This window comes from Acanthopagrus latus, chromosome 10 (genome assembly GCF_904848185.1).
Source record: "Acanthopagrus latus isolate v.2019 chromosome 10, fAcaLat1.1, whole genome shotgun sequence".
Classification (NCBI taxonomy): domain Eukaryota; kingdom Metazoa; phylum Chordata; class Actinopteri; order Spariformes; family Sparidae; genus Acanthopagrus; species Acanthopagrus latus.
In genome coordinates, this window is record NC_051048.1 from 22053590 (window position 1) to 22078496 (window position 24907).

Here is a 24907-nt window from a genome sequence, read left to right on the forward strand (position 1 = left end):
AAAGAAAGAAAGAAAGAACAGAATTTAATGAGGCGGAGACGTATCAGGCAAAGGTTGACATTAGCGTAGAGGGGCAGTAATGAAAAGAGGCAAGAACAAACAAAGAGGGTAAAACCAGGAAGACATGAAATCTGAGGAGAAAAGGCAGAGAGGGAACGATGTCATGACAGGACACAGTGTTTCCATCCTCTTGTTCTGATGACATCACTCCTGATCAGAGTGGTTCAGGTTCCTGATCCAAAGGTAAGAATCGAAACACTACTAAGCCCCGCCCCTCCATTTGGCGTGTTCACATCAAGACAAAAGGTGTCCTGACACCTGTTGTGACAGAGAGGTGAACGATCCCTGCTAGTCTGCCATGTCTCAGTAGCTAACTACCAAGCTAACTAATGGTACACTGTAAAAGCTGATTCGTCCATGAAAGGCCCGCATTCACCCAGGTAGTGAAGCCTGTGACCAGGTAGTGAAGCCTGTGAACAGGTAGTGAAGCCTGTGACCAGGTAGTGAAGCCTGTGAACAGGTAGTGAAGCCTGTGACCAGGTAGTGAAGCCTGTGACCAGGTAGTGAAGCCTGTGACCAGGTAGTGAAGCCTGTGGACAGGTAGTGAAGCCTGTGGACAGGTAGTGAAGCCTGTGACCAGGTAGTGAAGCCTGTGAACAGGTAGTGAAGCCTGTGACCAGGTAGTGAAGCCTGTGACCAGGTAGTGAAGCCTGTGAACAGGTAGTGAAGCCTGTGAACAGGTAGTGAAGCCTGTGACCAGGTAGTGAAGCCTGTGAACAGGTAGTGAAGCCTGTGACCAGGTAGTGAAGCCTGTGAACAGGTAGTGAAGCCTGTGGACAGGTAGTGAAGCCTGTGACCAGGTAGTGAAGCCTGTGACCAGGTAGTGAAGCCTGTGACCAGGTAGTGAAGCCTGTGACCAGGTAGTGAAGCCTGTGAACAGGTAGTGAAGCCTGTGACCAGGTAGTGAAGCCTGTGACCAGGTAGTGAAGCCTGTGTGCTTTTGGATGGGAACTGATGACATATGATGGTCTGGGAGGGTTGTCCCACTTCAGAGGGGGATATCAGAATCAGTAGGGAGGTAGTACCCACCACCCTAACCCTGACACTGGCTGTTATCACCTGGCAGGCACACACACACAGACACACATCTTAGTACACCTGTATGTGTGAGGACCCTCCTGCCATCTGAAGCCTCAGTAACAGTTACAGTACCTGCTCAGAGTTAATGAAGACTCAACCTTCAGATGACCTCACTCTCACAGTCAGACTAAGACTGACTCTCAGCACACGTGCACACACACACACACACACACACACACACACACACACAGGTAGACACACACTCCATCTTCTCAGTCTTTCTCTGAGGGCGAGCTGCAGATGAACAGCTTTTGAAATGCCTTGCCAACATTCAGCTCCCTGAGGCAGGCACATACACACACACACACACACACACACACACACACACACACAAATGCGTTGTCTACTCCCAATCCACAACCCTAAAGCACTAATCACTGTTCAAGCTTTACCCTAACAGCGAGCTATTTCTGACCCTGTCCATCAAACGGACCCAGCAGCAGAATCGTCCTCGCTGTTCATGAATGTTCTCTCAGTTAAACCGGTCCTCATACGGACACTAGAACAGGACCGCACACTCTCGCTCTCACACACAGAGAGGCCGTGCTTTATGGGCCCCGGGAGGCGCTGAAGAAACTGCATTCCCAACCGCTTTATGTATTGGTCAATTTAACACCGCTAACATCAGCATATTAAAAATGCATGTGCCCAAGGACGCCAGAGCAATTCTGCAAGTGTGTGTGTGTGTGTGTGTGTGTGTGTGCAAGCCTTTTTAATGCAGAGTGCTGTACCTTGAAGAGTGACATTATCACAGTGTTAGTGGCCTAATGGTGATGTTTATACTGTGAATGCATGTTAAAACACTCTATGACTGAGAGTCAGTCACACAGGGAGGAAACTGACGGACGCACGTGTCGTTCCACAAACACTCGACAGAGTTAATTAAAGGAATTAACTGGTTCATTTAGATACTGGTCAGGTCTACCTGGGTACTGATGAGGACTTCATCATCTACGTTCTCAGCACTCGCAGTGAAACATGTCTGTACTTACATCGTCTCATCATTCTGAAACTCCAGCTTGCCGGACGCCAGCTCGTAGTCCTCTCCTCCTTTAGCGGTGCCGTCCACAGTCCGGTAGGGGACGGCTACAAGGCCTCGGGCACCTGAGGTCCTGAGCACTTTCACCTCCATCACGCCCACGCTCTCACTCACCCGCTGACTGGAGGTCTCAAAGGTAAAGATACCTGAGAGAGAGAAAGAGAGAGAAAGACGCTTCAGCACTTCACAGGGGAGAAACACCAGAAGGACGAGTGAGATGAGGTTGATAATCACCTCCGCTCACTCGCCTGCTCTCCAAGGTGCACCGTGTATATAGAGACAGGGATAATAGATTACCGCCCACTCTCTCCAGATAAAAGGCAGTGAGGATTGGGTGAACACCCACTCTCACGTCTTCCTCCCTCACTTTAATTCTCTTTGGATGGAAGTTGAACATGAAGGAGAACAGAAACTTCTTCTGAAAACTTTCTGTGGATATCCTGACACTTTAATAATAACAAAGACACAACAGGTCCTCATGCTGACGGTCCTCATGTCTGATGGAGATCATTTCAGCCATCAGCATCAAATTCTTGTTTCATAACCAGTTAAAGACTCCTGGAGTCTGTTCAGGTACGAGTAAAGTGTTGTAAAGCAGCAAAAAACACTTGAAGGATCCAAAGTGAGAAGACTTTTTATAGAGTTGCCCTGTCATGTGATGGTGATGTATCATATACTGTTATCAGATTATCACTGTTGCTATAATATGATTATGAAGCTAATCTTTCACAGGAGGCGCTAGTTAGCCTAGCTTGTTAGTTCCCATTTTCGGAGAATGAAAGCAACAAACATAAAAGCAAGACAGCATACAATGCTAACAGCTGGAAACCTGGCTATGGCTTGTTGAAGGGGAAACACCTGTGTTGATGTTGACAGGTGACACAGCACGACGTGCTTCAGTCTGTTATAGCAGAGCAGAACTACACACAGCAGCTGCAGTATGATTATAGATGATTATGATCCTTGACACAGTTCACATCCTCAACATGTAAACATCAGGAGTACTGCAGGTCACACTGTTCCTGTGATGTTACTCCCGGGTTGCTTCTACCTGCGTGGTCGTCATCGTAGATGGTCACCGTGGCCGTGTGGTTGTCACCCAGCACTGCTTTGGGTGTGGCGCTGGCGTCCAGCGGGGCGGTGCCGATCTCAGGATAACCGACCACGCGAGGGTTGCTGAGGTGGACGTAGAAATACTCGTCCTCCTCGAAGATGTCGTCGTCGATCACTCCGACTGTGATCTCTGTGAACAAGTGCACATATTGGGTCACGGCACCACAAAGTAAACACTGGAGTCACTTTTCTGCTGGAGCCAGCAGGAAGAGCTTCCTGTGCGTGACTTCCTCGACGCTCAGTCTCAATGACATGTTTTTTTGTAAACACATTATGCTGCAAATGTTATTTCTTACCTTTGAGGGTCTCTCCTGGCTTGAACAGCAGGGTTCCCTCGGCAAACTCATAATCAGAACCTGCGTTGGCTGTGCCGTCCTCGGTGCGATAATCCACCTGGGGGCAGACAGAGAACAGAGAGAGATGGGAAACGGGGCGAGGCGAGCGAGAAGAGCCGTCAGAGATGAAACAGAAGTGAACAGACATGAAAAGGGCAGATAAACACAAAAAGAAGAGGGGGAACCGAGAGCAGGGAAGGAGAGAGCCACAGAGAGAGAGGCATTCAGGGAGATGTGAACAGAGGGTGAGAGAAAACAAGAGAAACAGCTTCATTAAACCGGGCCCTCGGGTCAGAATCAGCCTGATAACACAGACTTTGAAGACGCTACAAGAACACGCTCCCTGTTTCCTCTCCTCCCTCGTCCTCTCTCCCTCTGCCCAGCGATTTAACCCTCGTCCTCCCACAGAGAGGCTCAGAATCATTAAAAACTGATGAGTTAATGTTAATTATCTGTTATTGTTTCGGTATAGTAGTTAAGATGATATGGCAAACTTAAAGTCACTTGTTACTAATTAGCCTACAAACAAATGATCATGCAACTCTGCTGTTCACTTCAGCTCTACAGAATAGTTCATCCTTGTGGTTTTGGTTTTCTGGCATGCAGCTTGACCTCACAGCTGAAACCTGCTCAGCACCAGGAGGCAGAACATCGACAACCAGCTGGGGATTCAAATACTGGATCATTTAGAGGTTAATTAAACAAATGTGAGTATTAGAAATTGATGGAAACCAAAACAGAGTGAAAAGGAGACAAAAACTTGACGTACATACGTTTGTTAGATTAGGAAGCTGATGCTAAGCTAAGTGCTAAGTGTTCACTGCCAGGTTAGCTCCATTAGCTTGAGACAAATACACTTGTTGATGGACACCAAAACAAAGCTGAAAGGAGACACAGGCTTGCTCAGGTGGGAACAAATCACACTGCTCCCATGAAAGCTACTGTGCAAGTGTTTGCTAACAAGTTATCTATTTTATCTTGAAAGGTGAAAACATGTCAGCGTCTGTCCTGCTTGTTCTTGCTGCTCTCAGCTGAAGCTCGCTGCTCCAGTTATATGATTATTTTAACTTCTTCTTCTTGTGCATTAAAACACTCAGACTGAAGTCTGGGATTGTGAATAGAACTGTTTCTCTGTTTAGTGGAAATAATAATGTGCTGGTCTCCAGAGTGCCGGCCTGCCTGAAGAGCCTGTGTGGGCTCAGTAGCCCACTTCACTCTCAGCGGACGGCAGACGGAGGCCTCGGCACCAGAATCCCTCTGCAGCTCTGATTCATTTGTATACGAGGGAACAGAGACGCAGGCCAGCACAGCCCGGCGAGCAGATCAGATATCTCTCCGCTGACACACACTCTCTGCGGGAGACTTGAAGGAAAATCTCTTATTCAGACTATAAGGCCGGTGTTAGGCCTCAGATCAATGCGCCTTTGCAAAAGGATGTGTGTTTTCTTGGAGTTACAACCTGAGCTGAAAGCTAAAATGTGGTTTGTGTTGTGCACGTGCACTCCTCTATCAGCCACATCTACCAGCCTCCGAGTCTCTGGAGGGAGAACATGTGAGATCAGACTGAGACCAGGAGAGCCGGCTGAGGTCTGAGTGGACCCAGTTCAGACTCTCTCTGGTCTCTGCTGCTCTGAGAGCCTTCACACACCTTGACGGTGACTCCAGAGTCTCCTCCATGTCGGGCCACGGTCAGTTTCAGGGAGCCACAGTTTTCAAAGCACTGGTACAGAGGAGGCTCGAAGTCCATCCGGATGGTGTGAGGGTCGTCCTCCTGGGCCTGTGTCTCGTGGCTGCTCACCACCTGAAGCGGATCAAGACGGGAAAACAGCCGAGCCGTCAGGACCGAGTCAGGCGTGTGTGGTGGCTGAGAGCAGGTCGGTGTGTCTCACCTTGCGAGCCTGGTCGGCAGCGTGCTTCTTCAGGATGTTTCCGGCTCCGATCATCATCCTGGTGGCCTGGATCCGGTAGAACGCTCTGCTCTTCTGCTGCTGCATCAGAACCTGAACCAGAACAAAGCGGAACAATGAACAAGTTGATCGATTGTTTCCATCATTTTAATCCAGAACTTAAAGGGGCACGAAGTGTTTTAATATTTACAATATTAACAAGGTAATTACACAAACTCAGACGTGTTAATCGTTTCCATCAGTGAACAAACGAGCTGTTCTCAGAGGAAAATAAGGTGGCAGGGTCCGCCACATATAAACAAAGTAAAACAGCATGTTTGTTTATTCAGTCATGGAAACAAAGACAGCTTGTTTGACATAAATCATCCGTCAGTGAAGATCTTTCTCTCCTGGTTTACATCTCTCCCCTCACAAGAACGATTTGACATTCCTTTAAAGATGAACTTCAACACTTCGCTCCAAACTTTAGATCTAACGAGCCACATCGATCTGTAAGTAATGATTTCAATAAGAATGTATGAGTGAAGAGCAATTTAATATCCTAATGATCCAACAAATAGAACATTAACAACCTGGCTGCTGCAGTTGGGATGATTAGACTGAATGTGAATATTTATTTATATTTTAGTGAAGCGTCTGCAGATTCTCAGGATCAGGATGAAGTCTCTCTGGAGGGAATGGATCCATGATGGTTCATTTAGTTAAAAACTCGAACTGTTTTTGCTGAGCAAGCTGTCTTAAGTCCAACAGGACCGCAGGAGCCCGCTGTAGATTCTTTCTGACCACCAGAACCTCGATGCAGCGGTCTCACACAGAGCGTGAGGCTCGGGGAGAAGCTGCAGGAGGAGGAAGGACTGAATGCAAACAAATATCTGGGAGCTGCCCGGGCACCTCATGGTGCTGCCAAACTCTTTCCTTTCTGCTTCAACCTCCCAACAAAAAACACAGACAGAGAAAGGACTTGGAGAGGAGGCAAAGAGGAGAAGCAGGACCTGGACAGCATCTACAGCCGAGCGTGGAGGGATGAAATGTGTGCAGAGGAATCCTGAAAGGTCCAGATCCACCATCAGATTCATGAAGTGAAGCTGTACGCAGCGGCAAGTCCTGATACCTTCATAGTGAACTGTGTGTGTGTGTGTGTGTGTGTGTGTGTGTGCGTGTGTGTGTACACGACAGCCGTCTACAAGCAGCTCCTTTGTGTTTAACGAGGGAGGAGACCAGATTAATCAAATAATCGATTAATCTGTGTGACACGATGACAATCGAGACTCGGCTACGCTAAAAATTTAACAAAAAGTTAAATTCAGAGCCAAACACGTTGTTTTTAATCGCATATAAATATCATATTCACAAACCGCAAATCTAAAATTCCCAAAAAATCTGAACCCAAGGTCTTTAACCAGAACCCGTCTCTCTCTCCTGACAGAGTCCAGCTGGATGTGTGAGACTTGGCTGGACGCTCAGAAGACCTTGAGTTACACATTTTTTGTCTTCCAACGCCACGACTAAACTCTTCAAGCTCACGTCAAACGTTCACACGACTTACCGGGAGAAATATCACCTGGATGCCAGAAGAGTCGCATGTTACACTGCTGTCAATCAAGCGCAGTGGCGCCTTCCTCTGCGCAGACTGATTTATCAACATATAGCATCACTGTACACGGGGAGCGTCTGTGTGTCTGATAATATGTGTGAGAGAGAGTGTGTAGCTGTCTGACACTTTATTTAACTTCCTTACAATTCTTTGTGAAATCTAGATGAGACACATCAAGGTTAATTTAAAGAATATCTACCAAGGAAACAATGTGATGAATATTAATACAACTGCAGATTTCTTTGTAGAACAGCTCAGAAGCTGCTCGGGAACATTTCTATGTGAGTTAACTGCGAGCAGAAACACCTTGTTCACGACTGAAGGTGCCACAGCGTCACCTCCAACACAGAGTCACTCTCAGATGAGTCGCTTGTGAACTGTGATGGAGGATGTTTTATCAACTGTGACAAAACCTCCCATACTCAAACACAGACACAGACATCTTGTGTCTTTATAGGGAGAAACATGCTGCGTGATAGCATATTTTTTGGCAACTAGCATTAAACAGCAACTCCTGGAAGTCACTGCTTTTGGACGCTGGTTGCCAACAAATAGCCAAAGTCTGTAACTGTCATTCTTTCCAAAAACAATTTCTAACAACCACAAAGTTTCTGTTTGTGTCATTACTGGTCAGCTTTGAAGAGATCTATGCTAGCTGCTTCCTGCTGCTCCAAGTCTTTAAGCTAAGCTAAGCTAAGCTAAGCTAAGCTAAGCTCATCACCTCTCAGTTCTGGATCCACACTTGGCTAACACACAGACATAACAGTGTTTTTGATAGTTACGACTGATTCCTGACAAAATGTCAACTATTCCTTAAAGTATAGACCTAATATCAATAAACTATATATGACAAACATATACTGTGTGTGTATGTGCATATTAGCACCCTGCTGACCTGATAATTAGCCATCTCAATCAGCTGCTCCATGTCTTTATCTGGGTGCCTTTGCTTCAGGTCCTTCAGCGTCCTCGCCATGTCCCTTCTGGCCTCGTCTTCCTCGTCCTTCGCTCCTCCCTCCTCCATCATCCCGCCGTCGATCCCGCTGTGACAGTTCAGCGCCATCTGTCCGTCCAGCTCCAACATGTCCATCTTGGTGAAGCCCCCGGGCCCCAGCGCCCCTCCACCTCCATCCAGACCTCCCATCCCTCCGTCCGCCCCTCCCTCGGTCTCGATGATGATGCCGCGGTTCTTGTCAGCACGGTAGCGTTTGCGGACGTACTTGTAGAAGAGGAGGCGGCGGTCGGCCACCCAGGCCTGGACGACGCAGAGGGGGAAGAAGAGGAAGGTCAGCACTGCCTCCCACACCTGCAGGAGAGAGGAGACGTTAACACCTCCCTTCTCGTGGTTCTCCCTCCCAGCTCACGCGTCTGTCGGGCCTCACCTCCACCTCTCCGGGGGAGAACACACTCAGGATCAGGTACAGCCAGATGTAGGCGAAGATGCTCCAGGCCGCTGTCACAAAAAACACCCGCAGGTGTTTGATTTTCCGCGTCTCACCGTCAGGAACCACGTAGACGCAGAGGGCGATGATGATGAACATGTTGAAGGCAGCGCTGCCCACGATGGTGCTGGGACCCAGAGAGCCGGCCTCGAAGCCGTGACCACACACCTGCAGGTGGAGTAATCAGATTACTGCAGTCCCACTACACTCTGTCAGCTGATGTGACGTGTCACCACCCGACTCACAGTGAACTCACCTCAATAACAGACAGCAGGATCTCAGGGGCACTCGAACCCAACGCCATCAAGGTGAGGTTAGACACGGTCTCATTCCAGATCCGGACCGTCGCTGTGGTGGTCTCACCGTTAGGACGCTTTATAGTTATCTCCTTCTCTTGGGAGGTTATTACCTGTACAGGAGAGGGGGAGGAGGAAAGAGGGGAGGAGGAGGAGAGGAGAGGAGAGAGGAAGAGAGAATAAAGGAAAGGAAAGGAAAGGAAAAGAAAGGAAAGAACAACTGTTTGTCGTTGTGTGCTTTCTCTCATCAGTCAGTGAAGTATTTTACAGGAGCTGCCAACATTAAAAAGATTCTCTCTTTCCTCTGAAGACGGCCGACATGAATACTGACGTAACACCGTGAGGAGAAACTGGTAATGGAACCTTGCCCACCTCTATAGAAGACATGAAGCGGTCTGCGATGATGCTCATGCCCAGGAACATGTAGATGAGCGCCACGAAGTAAACAATGGCCCGGGCCACCTTGTCCCCCACTGAAGGGTTCTGTGGGTTCCACACGGGCAGAACCACTCCTGAAGAGAGACGGCGGGAACAGAACATGTAAAGACGATTAAACAGGGATCATAAGAAATATTTGGTTGCAATAATTTAGCGTAACAACCTCACTAATCTCTCTCTGTAATGTTGGAGCTCAGTCTCAGCGCTCACAGGCAGAATAACCTGATTAACATTATAATAAGTGGGAGATTCTCCACATCCCATTCGTCCCACTCAAACTTATTGGAATGGATCAATGCGCCCCAGTTTCTGAGCAGTAAGCTGCCACAGCGAGCTGATAAGTCAGCGGTGGGGCGCCGGTGCCTCGGTGGGGGAGTTAAACACTGCAGCCTCCAGACACTGTTCAGTGTTCAGCTTTAAGTAAGTGGAAACTAAATCTCTGTGCTGTTGTCTGCAGAGACTCTGGACGGGTCGCACAGAATGAGCTGCCAAAATACACTGCAATGCCTTCTGGGAAGTGGAAAGTAAGGAGAGTAATTATAAAACTGGGACCACACGGGAAATATACATAAAACCAAGCAGTGGAGGAGAAGTCCACAGTATCTTTGATACGATATGAAGAGAGAAAAAAGGTTTTCAGAAAATTCTAATTAGTCACAATAAGAATAAAGTATTACAGAGCTTCAGCAGAGCCGCTCCTGCAGAACACTCTGCCCAGAGGTCCGAGGTATAAAGCAAGTGTTGCTGGTTCCTCACACTATAGTACACAATGATTATATATCTGCAGGACACTAGAAAGCATTAATGCCATGCAGCCGTATCAGCTACATAAACATCTGCAACATCATAATCAATCACCCTTAATTAAGAAGAGGAAGAGAGGAAACTGAATTCCTCCAGTAAGTACTGTATATATTATATTTCTGATTTACCATTGTGCATTCTGTGATTATATATCATAGTCAACACGTAGCTTCAGTTATTTTCTCGTTCTGTATTTACTAAACTAATTCTTGGCTAAATCTGAGTTTACTTCTCTTTCAAACTGAGATATGGAGATCGCAATCTTCTTTCTAGACATTTTTCTGTTTGTCTGAACTGAACCGGCAAAGAAAAGATTTTAGATTCATCTGCACCGACTGCACAGGACAACCTGCAGCCGGATCTGAACTCAACATTGAGCGACTTTAAGGCTCGTTGTGAAGCTCGTTCAGTTCAGGTCGTCCATGTTTGAACTGATGATTTACTGTGAAACTGTGCTGCTGTGATATCAAAGCTGAGGAAGTCACACATTCAGTAACTAAGTGAGCATTGAGTAGTAAGAAGGACCGACCCTCCTGACACGGGTCTCCACTCGCTGAGCAGTTCTTCTCTGATGAACCGGCATCGACCGATCCCGGACACAACAGGAGGAGCGAGCAGCAGAGGAGGAAGAAGAGGAGTGACGAGGAGAGGCGAGGCTGCTGGAGGCAGGTGAGGGAGGGTGGAGGCACAGACATGGCTGCCCGAGCCATTTCTTCTAGTGCCGAGGGGGATTTCACTGGACTGTACTGGGTCTACTGGGTCCACTGGGTCCACTGGGTCGGTGCTGTGTGGAATGACGTCCTGATCCTGAGAGAGGGCAGACAGAAGAAGAGTGGTTATTCATCTCTCTGTGAACTGTTTCTGCAGCTGAGACGATATTCTTCATCTCTAGAACTCAGTAGAAGTTTTCTGCAAAGTGCTTTCAGGTGGATTAAAAAGATCAAATGTAATAAAAAGCAATAAAAGCAATAATGGAAGGTCATTACATTAAAGTTAGTCTGGAAAACACACTCCAAATAATGTTCCACTTGTAGGCAGAATCTGTAATAAAGTTACAGTGATGAAGTCCAAAGTGAGCTCCCAGGAGCCCGGATGGAAAGAGCCATCACTGCCTGTTTAATCTGGACCACAGAGCCGACACCTTTACTCTGGTTCTAGTGACTGCTGCAGAACCTCTGCTATGTTTTCATCTATACCTCACAGCAGTAACCTTCCAGAGCGCCACAGCCCATGAACTGGATCCTGCTGTACCGGGCCTTCCAGCTCAACAAACCCTAACCCTAACCCAACATAAATGCAGTTGGCTTGATGTGATCGTGGTGAAGGTTTGCTTTCATAAATCAGGGACGCTAAAGAGACATCCAGCGATGGAACGTGACAGAACACATGTGAAAACATCCACAGAACAGAACCACAGTGTCACAACACCAACCCGGATCCAGATGTTCCACACGTTCAGAACCACGACAGGATGTGGTAAACCCAATGATGAAGCTGTTAGCTTTTAGCTGTTGTGTGTTTGGCTCACAGAGCTAACAGAGCTAACAGCTGCAGTGCTAATAGCTTAAAGCTAACAGAGCTAACAGCTAAACACACAGCAGCACTGAGAGTTTCTCTTCAGGTGAACATGAAGCCTGAAACAGTGAACTGACGACTGAGACAACAAGTTCACCGTCAATACACGAGCTGACGAGTGAGAACAGAAACATTCTGCTTCTGGGATGATTTACATTCACTTCAAGACATTTAAAATAGCTTTTCAGGAACACATGTGGCAGGCTCATGCTGACTTTGTACTGCAGAGCTACAGGCTAAAGTCCTGCCAACCCATTTGGACTCTTTGCTCCTGCAGGCGCTGCCTGTGTGAAAGACCCTCTGCCTGAGAGGCGGCGCTCAGGGGAAACTCCCCTGCTGCTGGTGTGAGCTGATGGAGGAGTCTTCAGACTGTGATGACTGTTTGAGCAGGAGGCGTTCTCTCATGTGAACATCCAGCACACTGCAGCATTAAACACAAAGCTGAACACTGCATTTCAATCCCCCAGAGATAATAACGGCAAATCATTACTGATGCTGTGTGTGTGTGTGTGCGTGTGTGTGTGTGTGTGCAGCAGCTGTAAATGCTGCTCTGTGCTGCAGATCTCATGCAGCTACACACCGTCTGTCAGAGAACACTGAACAAGCAGTCGACAACAGAGACACAACAGCAGTATGTCTCCTGACGAGGAAGCAAAGTGGACCAGAGTTAACGTGCTGTGAGCCAAGTGGACAGAAAGGGGAAGAGGAACCGTTTGAACGGGCCGTGTTGGGTCAAATCAGAGCAAACAGAACACACACAGAGGAAGAGAAGCACACTGCCACGTCAACACACACACATACACATGTACACACACAGCATCAGTTAGCTTTGTTGTATGGAAGCTGCTGACCTTGTATTTGCATACACACACACACACACACACACACACACACACACACGAACACTTCCAAATGCTGAGACTCTCACACGCCACAATGTGGGTTAGTCAGCCTCAGGCGAAAGACTGCTGACCCTGACTTCCCTCGCGTGCACGTGCGCACACACACACGCGCACTCACACACACACACACACACAGTTAGTCATCTGCGTGACATCAGCAGGAGTAGCTGACCCTGTCTTCATCTATCTTCCAGGGTCTGGCTGCTCTGACAACAACCTGTCACTTCAATACTCAGCTCGCTTCTCTCCTCCACCGTCTTTTCCGCGACCGCAGCCCGACGCTCCCTGTTTTCTGTCTTTTCTGTCAGAAACTGGACTTCAGTCCGGTATCAGGTCATTTGCAGGTGCACACCTGTCACATGTTGCAGTCACACACAACTTGAAGGAGAAATGATCAGAATCGCTGCAGCAGAACCAGAACCATCCCCCATGTTCTTCTTCATCGTAAAAAGCTCATGCCTACATTAACCACAATGCAACTGGATTGTAGAGAGCTTTAATGCAGAAACACATAGTGTCCGTGGCAGAAACCCGCCGACATCTCCATCGGAGAAGAAGTCAGGTATTTTGAGTTAACAGCAGCAGACTTTGACACCATCAGCATCTTCTGAGAGCAGCTGAACGTGAGAGTTTTCAGATCTGGACCTGTGACGCTCCTCTGATGAGTCATGGCACCAAACCCGGCCCGTATCAGAGCTGTGAAGTGTGCTGGAGGTCTGTGTGAGCCGATCTCTCTGCCAGAGCTCGTACAACATGAGCTGGCAGGTCTGTCTGGCTGGATCAATGTGATTTAGAGTTTAGAATCAGTTCTTTATTCTGTTCTCCACATCACAAACGTATCGGTCCGACACTGATGAGGCTGAAAATTAGATTCATCAGTGCAGCTCAGACTTCTTTCTTCTATCACCTGCTTCATTTAATCTCCTGTTTCCTTCCTCTCCTCTCCGTCTCCACCTCCTTCCCTCTCAGCCTCTCCGTCAGGCGCTGTTTCCTCCTGCCCACTTCCTTCTGCGTCGGTTAATGTCCCGTCGCCTCCGTCTCTCTCCCTCCACCCACGCACCACTTCACGTCTCTAACATACTCTCCATCTCCACTGCTCACACTCCGTTTCACACCTTCGATCCATCCAAGCTCACCGCTCCGCTCATGTCGCCCTCGTCCGTAAACAAATCTGTCCCATTTATAGCGCACAGTATGTTCAGAAGCCGGCGGCGGTACCTTCAACTCGAGACTGAGAAACAGAGCAGGAGGAGGATGAATGGCAACAGAGAATAAATACAGAACGGCGTGGCTCCGGTTCAATACGCTGAGCTGCATCTGAAGAGCTCAGCTGTGTGTCGAGGTATTCATCATTTCATACATCATCTGTGCTCCAACAAAGTTATCGGCCTGTTTCTCAGGCCGAGTCCAGACGCTCTTTAATTTTTGGTTGGATGCTAACGTTAGCTGAGGGGAAACCACTGAGGTTGTTTAACTTTACACCAGCGCCCGGTGAACCCTCACATTTCAATCCATTGTCTTTTCATTCAGTGATGTAATAACAGCCTGTCAGACTGAAACCATGAAGTCTGAAACAATTCAGCGATCGTCACTGTGGTTTCTGATTCTCTTCCTGTTTATCGGCCAATCGTTGCGGCTCTTATGGAGGAGGATGTGCAGAAGATGCTACGTTCACCATCATGAAGTTAAACGGAGATTCTGAGCTGTTGAAGACGACGGCGCTCACTTTCATCCAGCAGAGTGACACACTTTGATATCTGGTTGCAGACTTCAGATTTACAGTCACATCTCTGTTGTCTCAGCCCCTCTAATGTGTGTGTGTGTTCCTCATTTCCCAAAGGGTTTCCCTCATAGGACATGAATCATTTTGACGGATCACACACACACACACACACACACACACACGCACACACACACACACACACACACACACACACACACACACACACACACACACCGACCTGCTCTGACTCTCCTCCAGCTGACAGTGATGCTCATGCGTCTGTGCAGATGTGTAAATGCAAACAAGGCACACATGAACTGTACGATCCATCCACACACACACAGAACCAAACATATTCACAGGTGTGTGTGTGTGTGTGTGTGTGTGTGTGTGTGGCCATTTGGATCTGGTGTGTATCGAAGCAGATAATTTGATGAGCGGATGACGCATGTTTACAACGTCTTGTTAGGTGAATGGCTCGAAGACACTGATATAACAAGGAGATAATGAGAGAGGAGGGGAGGAGGGGAGGAGAGAACTTCTTTAAGGATGCATGAAATATTTGGCAGATCTAAAAATTAAATATTACATTGAACATCAAACATTTCTGCCAATTATGTGAGACTTAATGAGAGATAATGAGTTAACTGCGCTACAGAGGAGATTATGTTCTCTGCAATTAGATGGAAAAGATTGTCTGTATATTGATATCAACATAACTCAATAACATTATAATATATATTATATATTATTGACATTATAATAACAGAATATGACATATCTGCACATCTGCCCAGTTGTTTTGATTGTTAGTGGCAGGGTCCGCCATTCCTGCCCTGGATTCAGACCACATAGGGAACTGACAGGAAACCACCTGCCTGATCCAGCACTATGGTGTCAATAATACAGTCATGTTATCAATAGTGTCTCCTGACACCGTGTTTGAGCTGTTAGCTGCTGCTAATGCAAAGCTAACTGTTCAAAGCATTCAACCAGTGAAGCACAAGGAGGCTTTTATTGTGAAGGAATCACAGGAAACACCACTTATGTGTCAGTGAATCAGGAATAACTCAAGATGTTTGTTTTACCTCTGTTCAGCTTCAGTATCAGTGAGGTTTGTCCAGCGTGGGCGACAGCATACTGTGCTGCCCTAGCGTTAGCTAGCTAGCATTAGCAACATTAACACTGGCTGCATGGCTAACAGCAGGCAGAGTTAGCAGCTGTTGGTGGCAAATTCTTGTATACTGCACCTTTAAACCGCTGCTGTGACCACCAGGAACCACAGGTGTCGCCACGACCTCACCTCTGGAAATACGTCCACCAATGTCAGAGATAATACACAACCTTTTTTTGTGAAGCAACATGAAAGAACAGACGCCACAACAATAAACAGAACGCGTCTGCCTGGAGGAGCCGTGACTGAACACGGCGCTCGCCTCTGCAGCGAATGTGGACCGTGTTAAGTTTAGCGTGAGCCTGAAGGCCAGAAGGACGAGATGCAAACTCACACCCAGTACACAGCACGTTACACACACTCGTCCTGCTTACTGAAGGCAGTAAGAGCACTGACCACAGCTGTAGATTCAGATCTCATCAGCACACACACACACACACACACACACACACACACACACACACACACACACACACACACAGGGCTAATGGTGTCTCAGGGTTAAATGACTTTTGTTTCATCACGTCTTCGCGGGCTCACCAGGCGTTCCTGCCGTCATTAGTCCATCTGCATCTTTCCACAGCGCTCACGCTGCACTAACAGGTCTAATGAGCCGACAGCTCTGAAGTGAGATCATATCAGTGTTTTCTGTGCAAATCACCTGTGACTCGCCCGACGCCCTGAAGGAACGTGTGAGCTAAAACGGGCCGGGCAGTGTTTGGGTTTGTATAATAGCTTCCCCTCCAGACACTTTATATAACTGGTGGTTGGACCTGGAGTTAGAATCTCTTTGGACCAGGAGTATATTCTAATAACTGTCTCCGTTCAGCTTTGAATCTCACTGTCTTGGTTTTACAGCTCTGTTATGTGCCCTTCAAGTAAACTAAATGTGATAAAGTTCCCTCTTGGTGGAAATATATGTCGACTTTTCTGGCAGTCAGGACGCTCAGCAGTGGACCGGGTCCTACAGGGTCGGCAGCAAAATGGATTTTAGCACCTAGAAAGGACCTAAAACAGGAAAGTGTGCATCTCCACACGTCCTTTTCCAACCAGAACATGCTGCTGTAGAGCTCGCCAAACAAACCAGACTCCATTAACAAAAACACTCATTTTACCTGGCAGTCAACAGGAGCTGCGACTCACCGCTGCCTCCATTTGTTTCTATTTATTTTCTATTTTTCATTTCACGTGTTACACACACCCAGCTGCTCGGTTCCACAGTCTTGGATCGGCACTCGAGGGAACCCGACTGCTATTTTCAGGTTCCATTCCAAAAGAAAGGCAGTGAGTGCATTTTAAAACTTTAATGATCCTTTTAAAGCTCGGATGGAATTAACCCTCGACTTTATTTCTGACTGTTGTGACGCAGCCTCCTGATGGACTTTCATCAGTGAGACCAGAACCTGGAGTGACCCGCCTCTTTATCTGGACCGTACATCATCACCTTCCTTTATGTAAACTGTTCTGTTCTCTGCAGTTTCATTGCCCTGCCTCCATCTTCCCCGCCCTCATCCCTCAGTCTATATTCTTACCCCTCTATCTCTTCATCCCTTCCTTTTCCCATGACTCCCCCTTTTCTCCTCCATCTCTAACACAGTTATTATCTCTCCCTCACAGAGCGAGAGGCAGCGAGATGAAGCCAGCGTGACGGATCTTGGTCATATCTCTACTAGAGTGTGTGTGTGCGGAGTGTTCCCTGCAACTTTACTGGTGTTGTGCTGTGTGTGAGTCTGCTGGCTGTGAGTGTGTGTGGTGATGGAGTGTGTGCGAGAGTGGATGTGCATGCGTGACTGATCTTTGGCTGCTGCCATGGGGGAGGAGGGTGGAGGGTGGAGGGTGGAGGGTGGAGGGTGGAGGGTGGAGGGTTGGCAGTGATGGTGGTGTTGGAAGTGGAGAGGAGGGAGGCAATGAGGCGGCGAGGCGAACCCAGGAGGGAGCAGTTAATGTGGGAACGGAGGAGCGGCGGCGCTCGCTGCCTTTAGTACACAGAGCTGAGAGAGCCGGGTTACTTGGTTAGGACAAGATTAGAGGAGAGAGGAGGAGAGGAGGAGAGAGGAGAGGAGGGGAGGAGGAGAGGAGGAGGAGAGGAGGAGAGGAGGGGAGAGGAGGAGAGAGGAGGAGACGAGGAGAGGAGGAGGGGAGGTGAGGAGCGGAGAGGAGGAGAGGAGGAGAGGAGGAGAGGAGGAGAGGAGGAGGAGAGGAGGAGAGGAGGGGAGAGGAGGAGAGGAGGAGAGGAGGGTGATGCAACAGAGAAATGGAGAGAAAGGTGGTGAGAAAAAGAAATGAAAACACTGAGATAAAACCCAAGAAAGGCAGGGAGGCGATGCTCGGAGATAAAGGAAGAGGAGGGGAAGTGTGTGTGTGTGTGTGTGTGTGTGTGTGTGTGTGTGTGTGTGTGTGTGTGTGTGTGTGGCTCTGGGATTACAGCTATCGAGCGGCTGAAGAGCTGATGAGATGCGTAATTAGGCAGATTTAAGGGCGATAGCGAACGCGCCCCACTGGGCCGTGGATACAGCTGTCCAAGCATGTTAGAGAGTGCTGCGAAGTGCTGCCGTGCTGCTCGTGCTCCGGAGCGCAGCGCAGATTTAAGGCGATGGCGAACGCAACCCAGTGGAACAAAACGAAAGACATCAGGGATGCGGCCGGGCTGTCCCCTTCAAACAGCGTTAAAAGTCGCTGCAGAATGTTGTGCATGCATCAGTGAGCTTCAGTTTGTGAAGTGTGTGTGTGTGTGTGTGTGTGTATGTGTGTGTGTGTGTGTGTGTGTGTGTGTGTGTGTGTGTGTGTGTGTGTGTGTGTGTGTGTGTGTGTGTGTGTGTGTGTGTGTGCAGGTCTGCAGAGGATAGTGATGCAATCTGCAGACAGACTGACGGCTGTCCTCCACATTCACCGCGTCTTTACCATCAGATGCACGTACAGATCGAGCATTTAGGACCAAAGAAACATTTTCCTATGAATGATTCAGACATTCAGGAACATTTGAAGGATTTAAAGGTCCAGAGGAGCAGCTCACTCTGTCTGGACCGGCAGAGAGGAAGCTCCTCTAAACTGTTGCACAGCACAGATTTATCCTGCTGGAGCTGAAAGCAGCACCTGTTCCTCTGGCTGCATGTAGGGAGGGAGGCCTGATGGAGGGTCAGGTAGGTGAAGCAGGAGAGGGAACAGGATCTGACTGAAGGTCTCAGATTATGTAGATTGTTTACATAGTTCAGTGTTTAACAAGCATACTTTTTTTTAAACTGACCTCTCCTGCAGAACTTCTACTCACTCTCTGTCTGAGTGCTCTGTTTTCGCGCCTGTCTCTTTAAGGCCCTCCCTCCCTCTGATTGGTCCAGTCTCACAGGCCTGAGCAGGCCACTAGTTTCCCTGATCAGCTCAGCTCGACTGTACAGATGTGACATCATGAACAGTGTGGTGTGTGTGTTTGTGTGTCTGGTGTGTGTTTGTGTGTCTGGTGTGTGTGTGTGTGTGTGTGTGTGTGTGTGTGTGTGTGTGTGTGTGTGTGTGTGTGTGTGTGTGCGTGTGTGCGTGTGGTCAGTACTCTGGTGGTCACTCAGTGTGTCTCTCTACAGAACTGTGCTGGACATCGATCTGCCAGCAGACTCATCCATCACTCTGAGGACAAACACACAAACACACTCACGCTGCCACAAGATGCATCAGAACCAACACACACCATCGACTGTACACGGCCAGAACATGAATACTTGCAGATTTACAGACCCACACACACAAATACAGTCGTGCGAGAGAGAGATGTGATGTATAGATGTCAGCTGTGGTTAAGCCTCTGGTGAAGGTCACAGAGGTTAAACCTGAGAGTGACAGCGAGTGTGTAACCTCACCGCAGCCTCCTGACTGCACAAACACTCCCGGCTGTTGTTGTGTAGCTGCACAGAAGACGTCGGCCTCACAGTTACTTAAGGAAGCGAGGAGGAGGAGGAGGTGAAGTGAGGTTCAGGAGGAGGAGAGAGGAGGAGTCGTGCTGTGCTGGGGCCCAGAAGAGTCTGGCTCCTTCATGTGCTGCATACAGAATCAGAACCACAGGGCTCAGAGTCATGGTGGGTAAAGTTAGTCTGCCTGAAGCAATAAACCCCTTCAGGCCTTATTCTGAATGTGTGTTTGGATCAAACCTTCACTTAAAGTGCTGTCAGGTGCTCCTCGCTCACATACGACTGTCACGTCTTTCCAGAGACCAGAGAGGGATTTATCAGGAATACACCTGAGAGTGGCCGAGTGATGAAGACGTTACAGTTCAGATCATGCAGATCATCACGAGCAGCTGAGTGGGACTCTACATCTGTACTCAGGTGGCATCCTGCAGCTGCTGGGTCAATCTGCACGGCAGCGAAACAGGAAGTCAGGTGTTAACACACACCTCGAGTGACCACTTGTGACCAACACAACACAACACAACACAACACAACACAACACAAAGGAAGAAGTGTCTTCACGCGTAACATTTCCTGAATCAACATGAAGGCCAGAATAGTTACGAATGTGTTGTTAACAGCATTCCACAGAGATTTGTAGTTTGTCGTAACTCAACAACTCACAAAATCTAGTGTTTTTATCAGGGAGTCTGGTCTCTGTCTCCACAGGCGTCACTGTCGTATCAGTTCACTGTTTCCTGTATTTGTTGAATCTGTTCACCGTGGCGTGTGATTGGACCGCTCTGAGCCTCTAATGCTCACATCCAGATCTGTCCCACAGGACCTGAGAGCTCTCTGAGGACACGACTGTGTGTGTGTGAGTTGTGAGTCCCAGTTGGTTGTGTTGGTTTTTATATATCCACATGGAACATATGATAATACGGCTGCATGATGCTCTTTGCAGGCTTTTTTCTACCTACAGATTCATGTTTGGAGCAGAACTAATTCTGCCGGCGATTAATCACCGTCACACAGACGGTCTAACGAACATGTAGAGCTGAGATCTGAACGCATTAACACCAGGAATAAACACAACTGAGGACTCCAGTGTGTGTGTGTGTGTGTGTGTGTGTGTGTGTGTGTGTGTGTGTGTGTGTGTGTGTGTGTGTGTGTGCCAGACTCAGTGAGGGTGAAGAGTTTATCATCACAAACATCTTCCTCACCCTCCAGACATGTTTTAGATGGATGATGTAAGTTTCTCTTGCTTCCTCTTCCCTTTCTTTCTTTCTTTCTTTCTTTCTTTCTTTCTTTCTTTCTCTCTCTCTGTCGCTGCACTCATTTCTTTCACAGTCCATGTTTGTTCCTTCATTCTAGCTCGTCCTCTATCTCAAATCTCCTCACCTTGTCTTGTCTTTCACTTTCACACCTCTTCAACCTTTCATTCTCCTTCACTGGCTCTCTGCCTTTTGGTATCCCTCCCTCCCTCCCGCCGTCTCTCTCGTGTGACAAATAACAGCGATCTTAATAAAAAAGGCTAAAGAAAATCCCCTTGTCACCAAGAGCTTAGTGGGGAGAGAAAGGGGAGAAAGACATTTGCTCATACATGTGTGTGCAAGAGGGAGGAGGGAGGATGGGAGGATGGGAGGAGGGAGGATGAGAGGGCAAACACAAGAACAATAATTTGCAGCTGCATTAATCTGTCCTGACCTCTCTTATATCCTGACTACCTCTCAGCACACACACACATGTCATCACTTCACATGTCAGCACACACACACAACTCTGTCCTTTAAACACACACTCTTATCTCACCCTTTTACACTCTCACCCACTCGCTTCATACTACACACTGACGATAACTTCTGTATCCCATTAGTCTCCGTGGTAACAGCATCGGGCCAATCATGTTCTCTAAGCCAGCCGTTTTCAACACTCGTGCGTCTTGTTGTCACCCGTTTCTATAAATACATGCAGCGGGATCTGTTTCCTCCATCTCCCTCCTCTTCCTCCCCCTCATCCATCCTGTCACTCTCTGATCGTCAGCCATGGACGGATCGCTGGCCGAGCCGGGCCGGCACCGGCTCAGGGACGAGAGGGGTCAGGGAGTCCCCCGGGCTTCACCTGCTAAATGTCAGCGGACCGGCACCAGACACAGAACCACCAGGAGGAGACACAACATGACCACAGAGACAAAAAACAACTGAACGCAGGCAAAAAAGACAACTGACAGACACAGAAGGACCAGAGAGGTGAAACATGACTACAGGGAGACACAAAAGCAAACACAGACACACAACCAAATATCAGAGACACAAAACCACAACAGAGAATCACAACAACTACAAAGAGACTCAAATGACTTCAAGAAAAATGAAAAAAGACAAGTAATGCAACTTTGAAAGAATCAGAAACACAAAGCACAACAACAAAGCTATAGAACGAAGCTACACAACCACTACACAACAAAGAGTTTGGTGTATTTCACCTTTAAAGAAGGCACAGTGACCTTTACACACACATTATCGCACAACCCGCCCAGAAGCTCTGAAGATACATCAAGCTGTCGTTTGGGTTTCAGTCGCCTTCTATGAAAATACACACCGACCTGTCACACAGTGATCAGAGAGAGGAGAACACAACATGAGGAGCAGAGAGAGGAGGAGGCAGGAGGAGGCAGGAGGAGAGAGAGGAGGCAGGAGGAGGCAGGAGGAGAGAGAGGAGGCAGGAGGAGGCAGGAGGAGGCAGGAGGAGAGAGAGGAGGAGGCAGGAGGAGAGACAGGAGGAGACAGGAGGAGGCAGGAGGAGGCAGGAGGAGAGAGAGGAGGAGGCAGGAGGAGACAGGAGGAGAGAGAGGAGGAGGCAGGAGGAGAGAGAGGAGGAGGCAGGAGGAGGCAGGAGGAGAGACAGGAGGAGGCAGGAGGAGGCAGGAGGAGAGAGAGGAGGAGGCAGGAGGAGAGACAGGAGGAGGCAGGAGGAGAGAGAGGAGGAGGCAGGAGGAGGCAGGAGGAGAGACAGGAGGCAGGAGGAGGCAGGAGGAGCGACAGGAGGAGACAGGAGGAGGCAGGAGGAGGCAGGAGGAGGCAGGAGGAGAGAGAGGAGGAGGCAGGAGGAGGCAGGAGGAGGCAGGAGGAGACAGGAGGAGAGAGAGGAGGAGGCAGGAGGAGGCAGGAGGAGAGAGAGGAGGAGGCAGGAGGAGGCAGGAGGAGGCAGGAGGAGGCAGGAGGAGACAGGAGGAGACAGGAGGAGGCAGGAGGAGGAGAGAGAGGCAGGAGAGCAGGAGGAGAGAGAGGAGGAGCAGGAGGAGAGAGAGGAGGCAGGAGGAGAGAGGAGGAGCAGGAGGAGGCAGGAGGAGCGACAGGAGGAGACAGGAGGAGGCAGGAGGAGGCAGAGGAGGCAGGAGAGAGAGAGGAGGAGGCAGGAGGAGGCAGGAGGAGGCAGGAGGAGGCAGGAGGAGACAGAGAGACAGGAGAGAGAGGAGGAGGAGGCAGGAGGAGGCAGGAGGAGAGAGAGGAGGAGGCAGGAGGAGGCAGGAGGAGGCAGGAGGAGAGACAGGAGGAGACAGGAGGAGGCAGGAGGAGAGAGAGGAGGAGGCAGGAGGAGGCAGGAGGAGAGAGAGGAGGAGGCAGGAGGAGAGAGAGGAGGAGGCAGGAGGAGGCAGGAGGAGAGAGAGGAGGAGGCAGGAGGAGGCAGGAGGAGAGACAGGAGGAGGCAGGAGGAGGCAGGAGGAGAGAGAGGAGGAGGCAGGAGGAGGCAGGAGGAGGCAGGAGGAGACAGGAGGAGACAGGAGGAGAGAGAGGAGGAGGCAGGAGGAGGCAGGAGGAGGCAGGAGGAGGCAGGAGGAGAGAGAGGAGGAGGCAGGAGGAGAGAGAGGAAGCAGGAGGAGAGAGAGGAGGAGGCAGGAGGAGGCAGGAGGAGGCAGGAGGAGAGAGAGGAGGAGGCAGGAGGAGGCAGGAGGAGGCAGGAGGAGGCAGGAGGAGAGAGAGGAGGAGACAGGAGGAGGCAGGAGGAGGCAGGAGGAGAGAGAGGAGGCAGGAGGAGAGACAGGAGGAGAGAGAGGAGGAGGCAGGAGGAGGCAGGAGGAGAGAGAGGAGGAGGCAGGAGGAGGCAGGAGGAGGCAGGAGGAGAGAGAGGAGGCAGGAGGAGGCAGGAGGAGAGAGAGGAGGAGGCAGGAGGAGGCAGGAGGAGCAGCCTGCTCTGTTGTGGCGTTGCCACAGTGATTAATGGAACAGGAAGTTATCATCATTATCATGATGTGTGTGAGATGAGTGGGCGACGCTCTGCTGCGTGAGCATCATCCAGAGTCATGTTAGCAGATTATTCATCAGAATCACATTAACTAAATCAATTAGATAAAAGGCTTTCCCACATAAATTAGACTGTTAAATGGAGATTACAATAACACAGAGGACAGCAGGCAGCCGAGCATCAGCACCGGCAGTTCTACAGAAGCGTGACGTCGTCCTGTTTGGACCTTCACTCTGTTCCACAGAATTCATACTTTTCATTTTCTCGCTCTTCTGTGGAAAATCACTGCTGAAGCCTCCTGACTGTTCACAGCTGACGACGTGTCCAGATACACAAAGTTAAAGATAAAAAGAATATTAACAACCACAACATCTTTGATTCTCCTGTTTGTTTCTCTCGTGCCTATTTTCTGTTGTAACTCCCCTTTCATATTGTGATATTTAGCTTTTATCAACTACTTATGCAGACGCACACATCATCCACAGGTCTAGAAATGTGTCCATCCAGCACATAAACATCACACCAGCTACAGATACTTTAAAGATCGTGTAAACCAATGCATTAACACTTAAATGTCTTTAATATCTGCAACAACATTTGAGTGTGTTATGAAGCGTTTAATAATTAATGTGCTAAAAACTGCAGCTAAAGTGTCCCAGTGGTAAATAAAACATGAGGGAGGAGGGGAGCATCCAGAAAACATCAAGTTTAAAAGACATTCTGCTCATTTTCAGGCTCATACTTTGGTTCTGCACTGCTACTAGAACAGGTTAACATGATTTAATTCTCTAATAACACATCAGTTTTCTCATACTGGTTATTCCTCCATCACTGTCTCCTCTCCTGTCTCTTTAAGGCTCCTCCTCCAAAATACCCAGCTTGCTCTGTTTGGTCAGCTCACTCACGCCTGAGCCAGCAGCGCTAACAACAACAGAGCAGCTCTGCTAAATTAACCAAACTAGCAACAAGGACTGATTTAAGAAGAATGCGTGACTCTGTGACAAGATGTGATGTCACAAAGTCGCGGAGCTAAAAGGCGGGACTACTGACGAGACGTTTTAGGAGCAGTGTTTTCTGTGGCAGACGGGAGTGTCGTTTAACAAGAACATAAAGCACTGAAGGAGGACATAAAGTCTGCTGCTCAATGTGTGTTTCAAACTGACAGTCAAGTGTGTGTGTGTGTGCGTGTGTTACTGGCATCGTTCCTCGGTGAACTCCTCAAACCTTCATGAAAGAGTCACTTCAACCCAAACCAGGCTCGCTCCCCTCAGCCTGACCAGGAAAGACTAAAATAAACACGAGATGTCT

At 48.8% G+C, this 24907-nt stretch overlaps 1 protein-coding gene across 5 annotated transcripts in view; it reads right to left on the minus strand.

The window, feature by feature from the left end:
* slc8a4b (solute carrier family 8 member 4b) overlaps window positions 1-24907 on the minus strand; it is a 97368-nt gene that overhangs the window by 31547 nt on the left and 40914 nt on the right. For 3 of the 5 annotated variants that reach the window (XM_037113249.1, XM_037113248.1, XM_037113252.1), the window contains exons 3-12: window positions 10638-10915; window positions 9239-9378; window positions 8827-8979; window positions 8511-8738; window positions 8024-8434; window positions 5517-5627; window positions 5276-5428; window positions 3589-3685; window positions 3231-3422; window positions 2133-2325 (exon numbers count right to left, since the gene is read on the minus strand). In XM_037113249.1, the coding sequence (XP_036969144.1) occupies window positions 2133-2325; window positions 3231-3422; window positions 3589-3685; window positions 5276-5428; window positions 5517-5627; window positions 8024-8434; window positions 8511-8738; window positions 8827-8979; window positions 9239-9378; window positions 10638-10818 (1859 nt within the window). In that variant the 5' untranslated portion in view covers window positions 10819-10915. Of the gene's footprint in view, window positions 1-2132; window positions 2326-3230; window positions 3423-3588; window positions 3686-5275; window positions 5429-5516; window positions 5628-8023; window positions 8435-8510; window positions 8739-8826; window positions 8980-9238; window positions 9379-10637; window positions 10916-19327; window positions 19506-19615; window positions 19820-24907 lie in introns of all 5 variants that reach the window. The other 2 variants (XM_037113251.1, XM_037113250.1) reach the window with 1 other exon arrangement.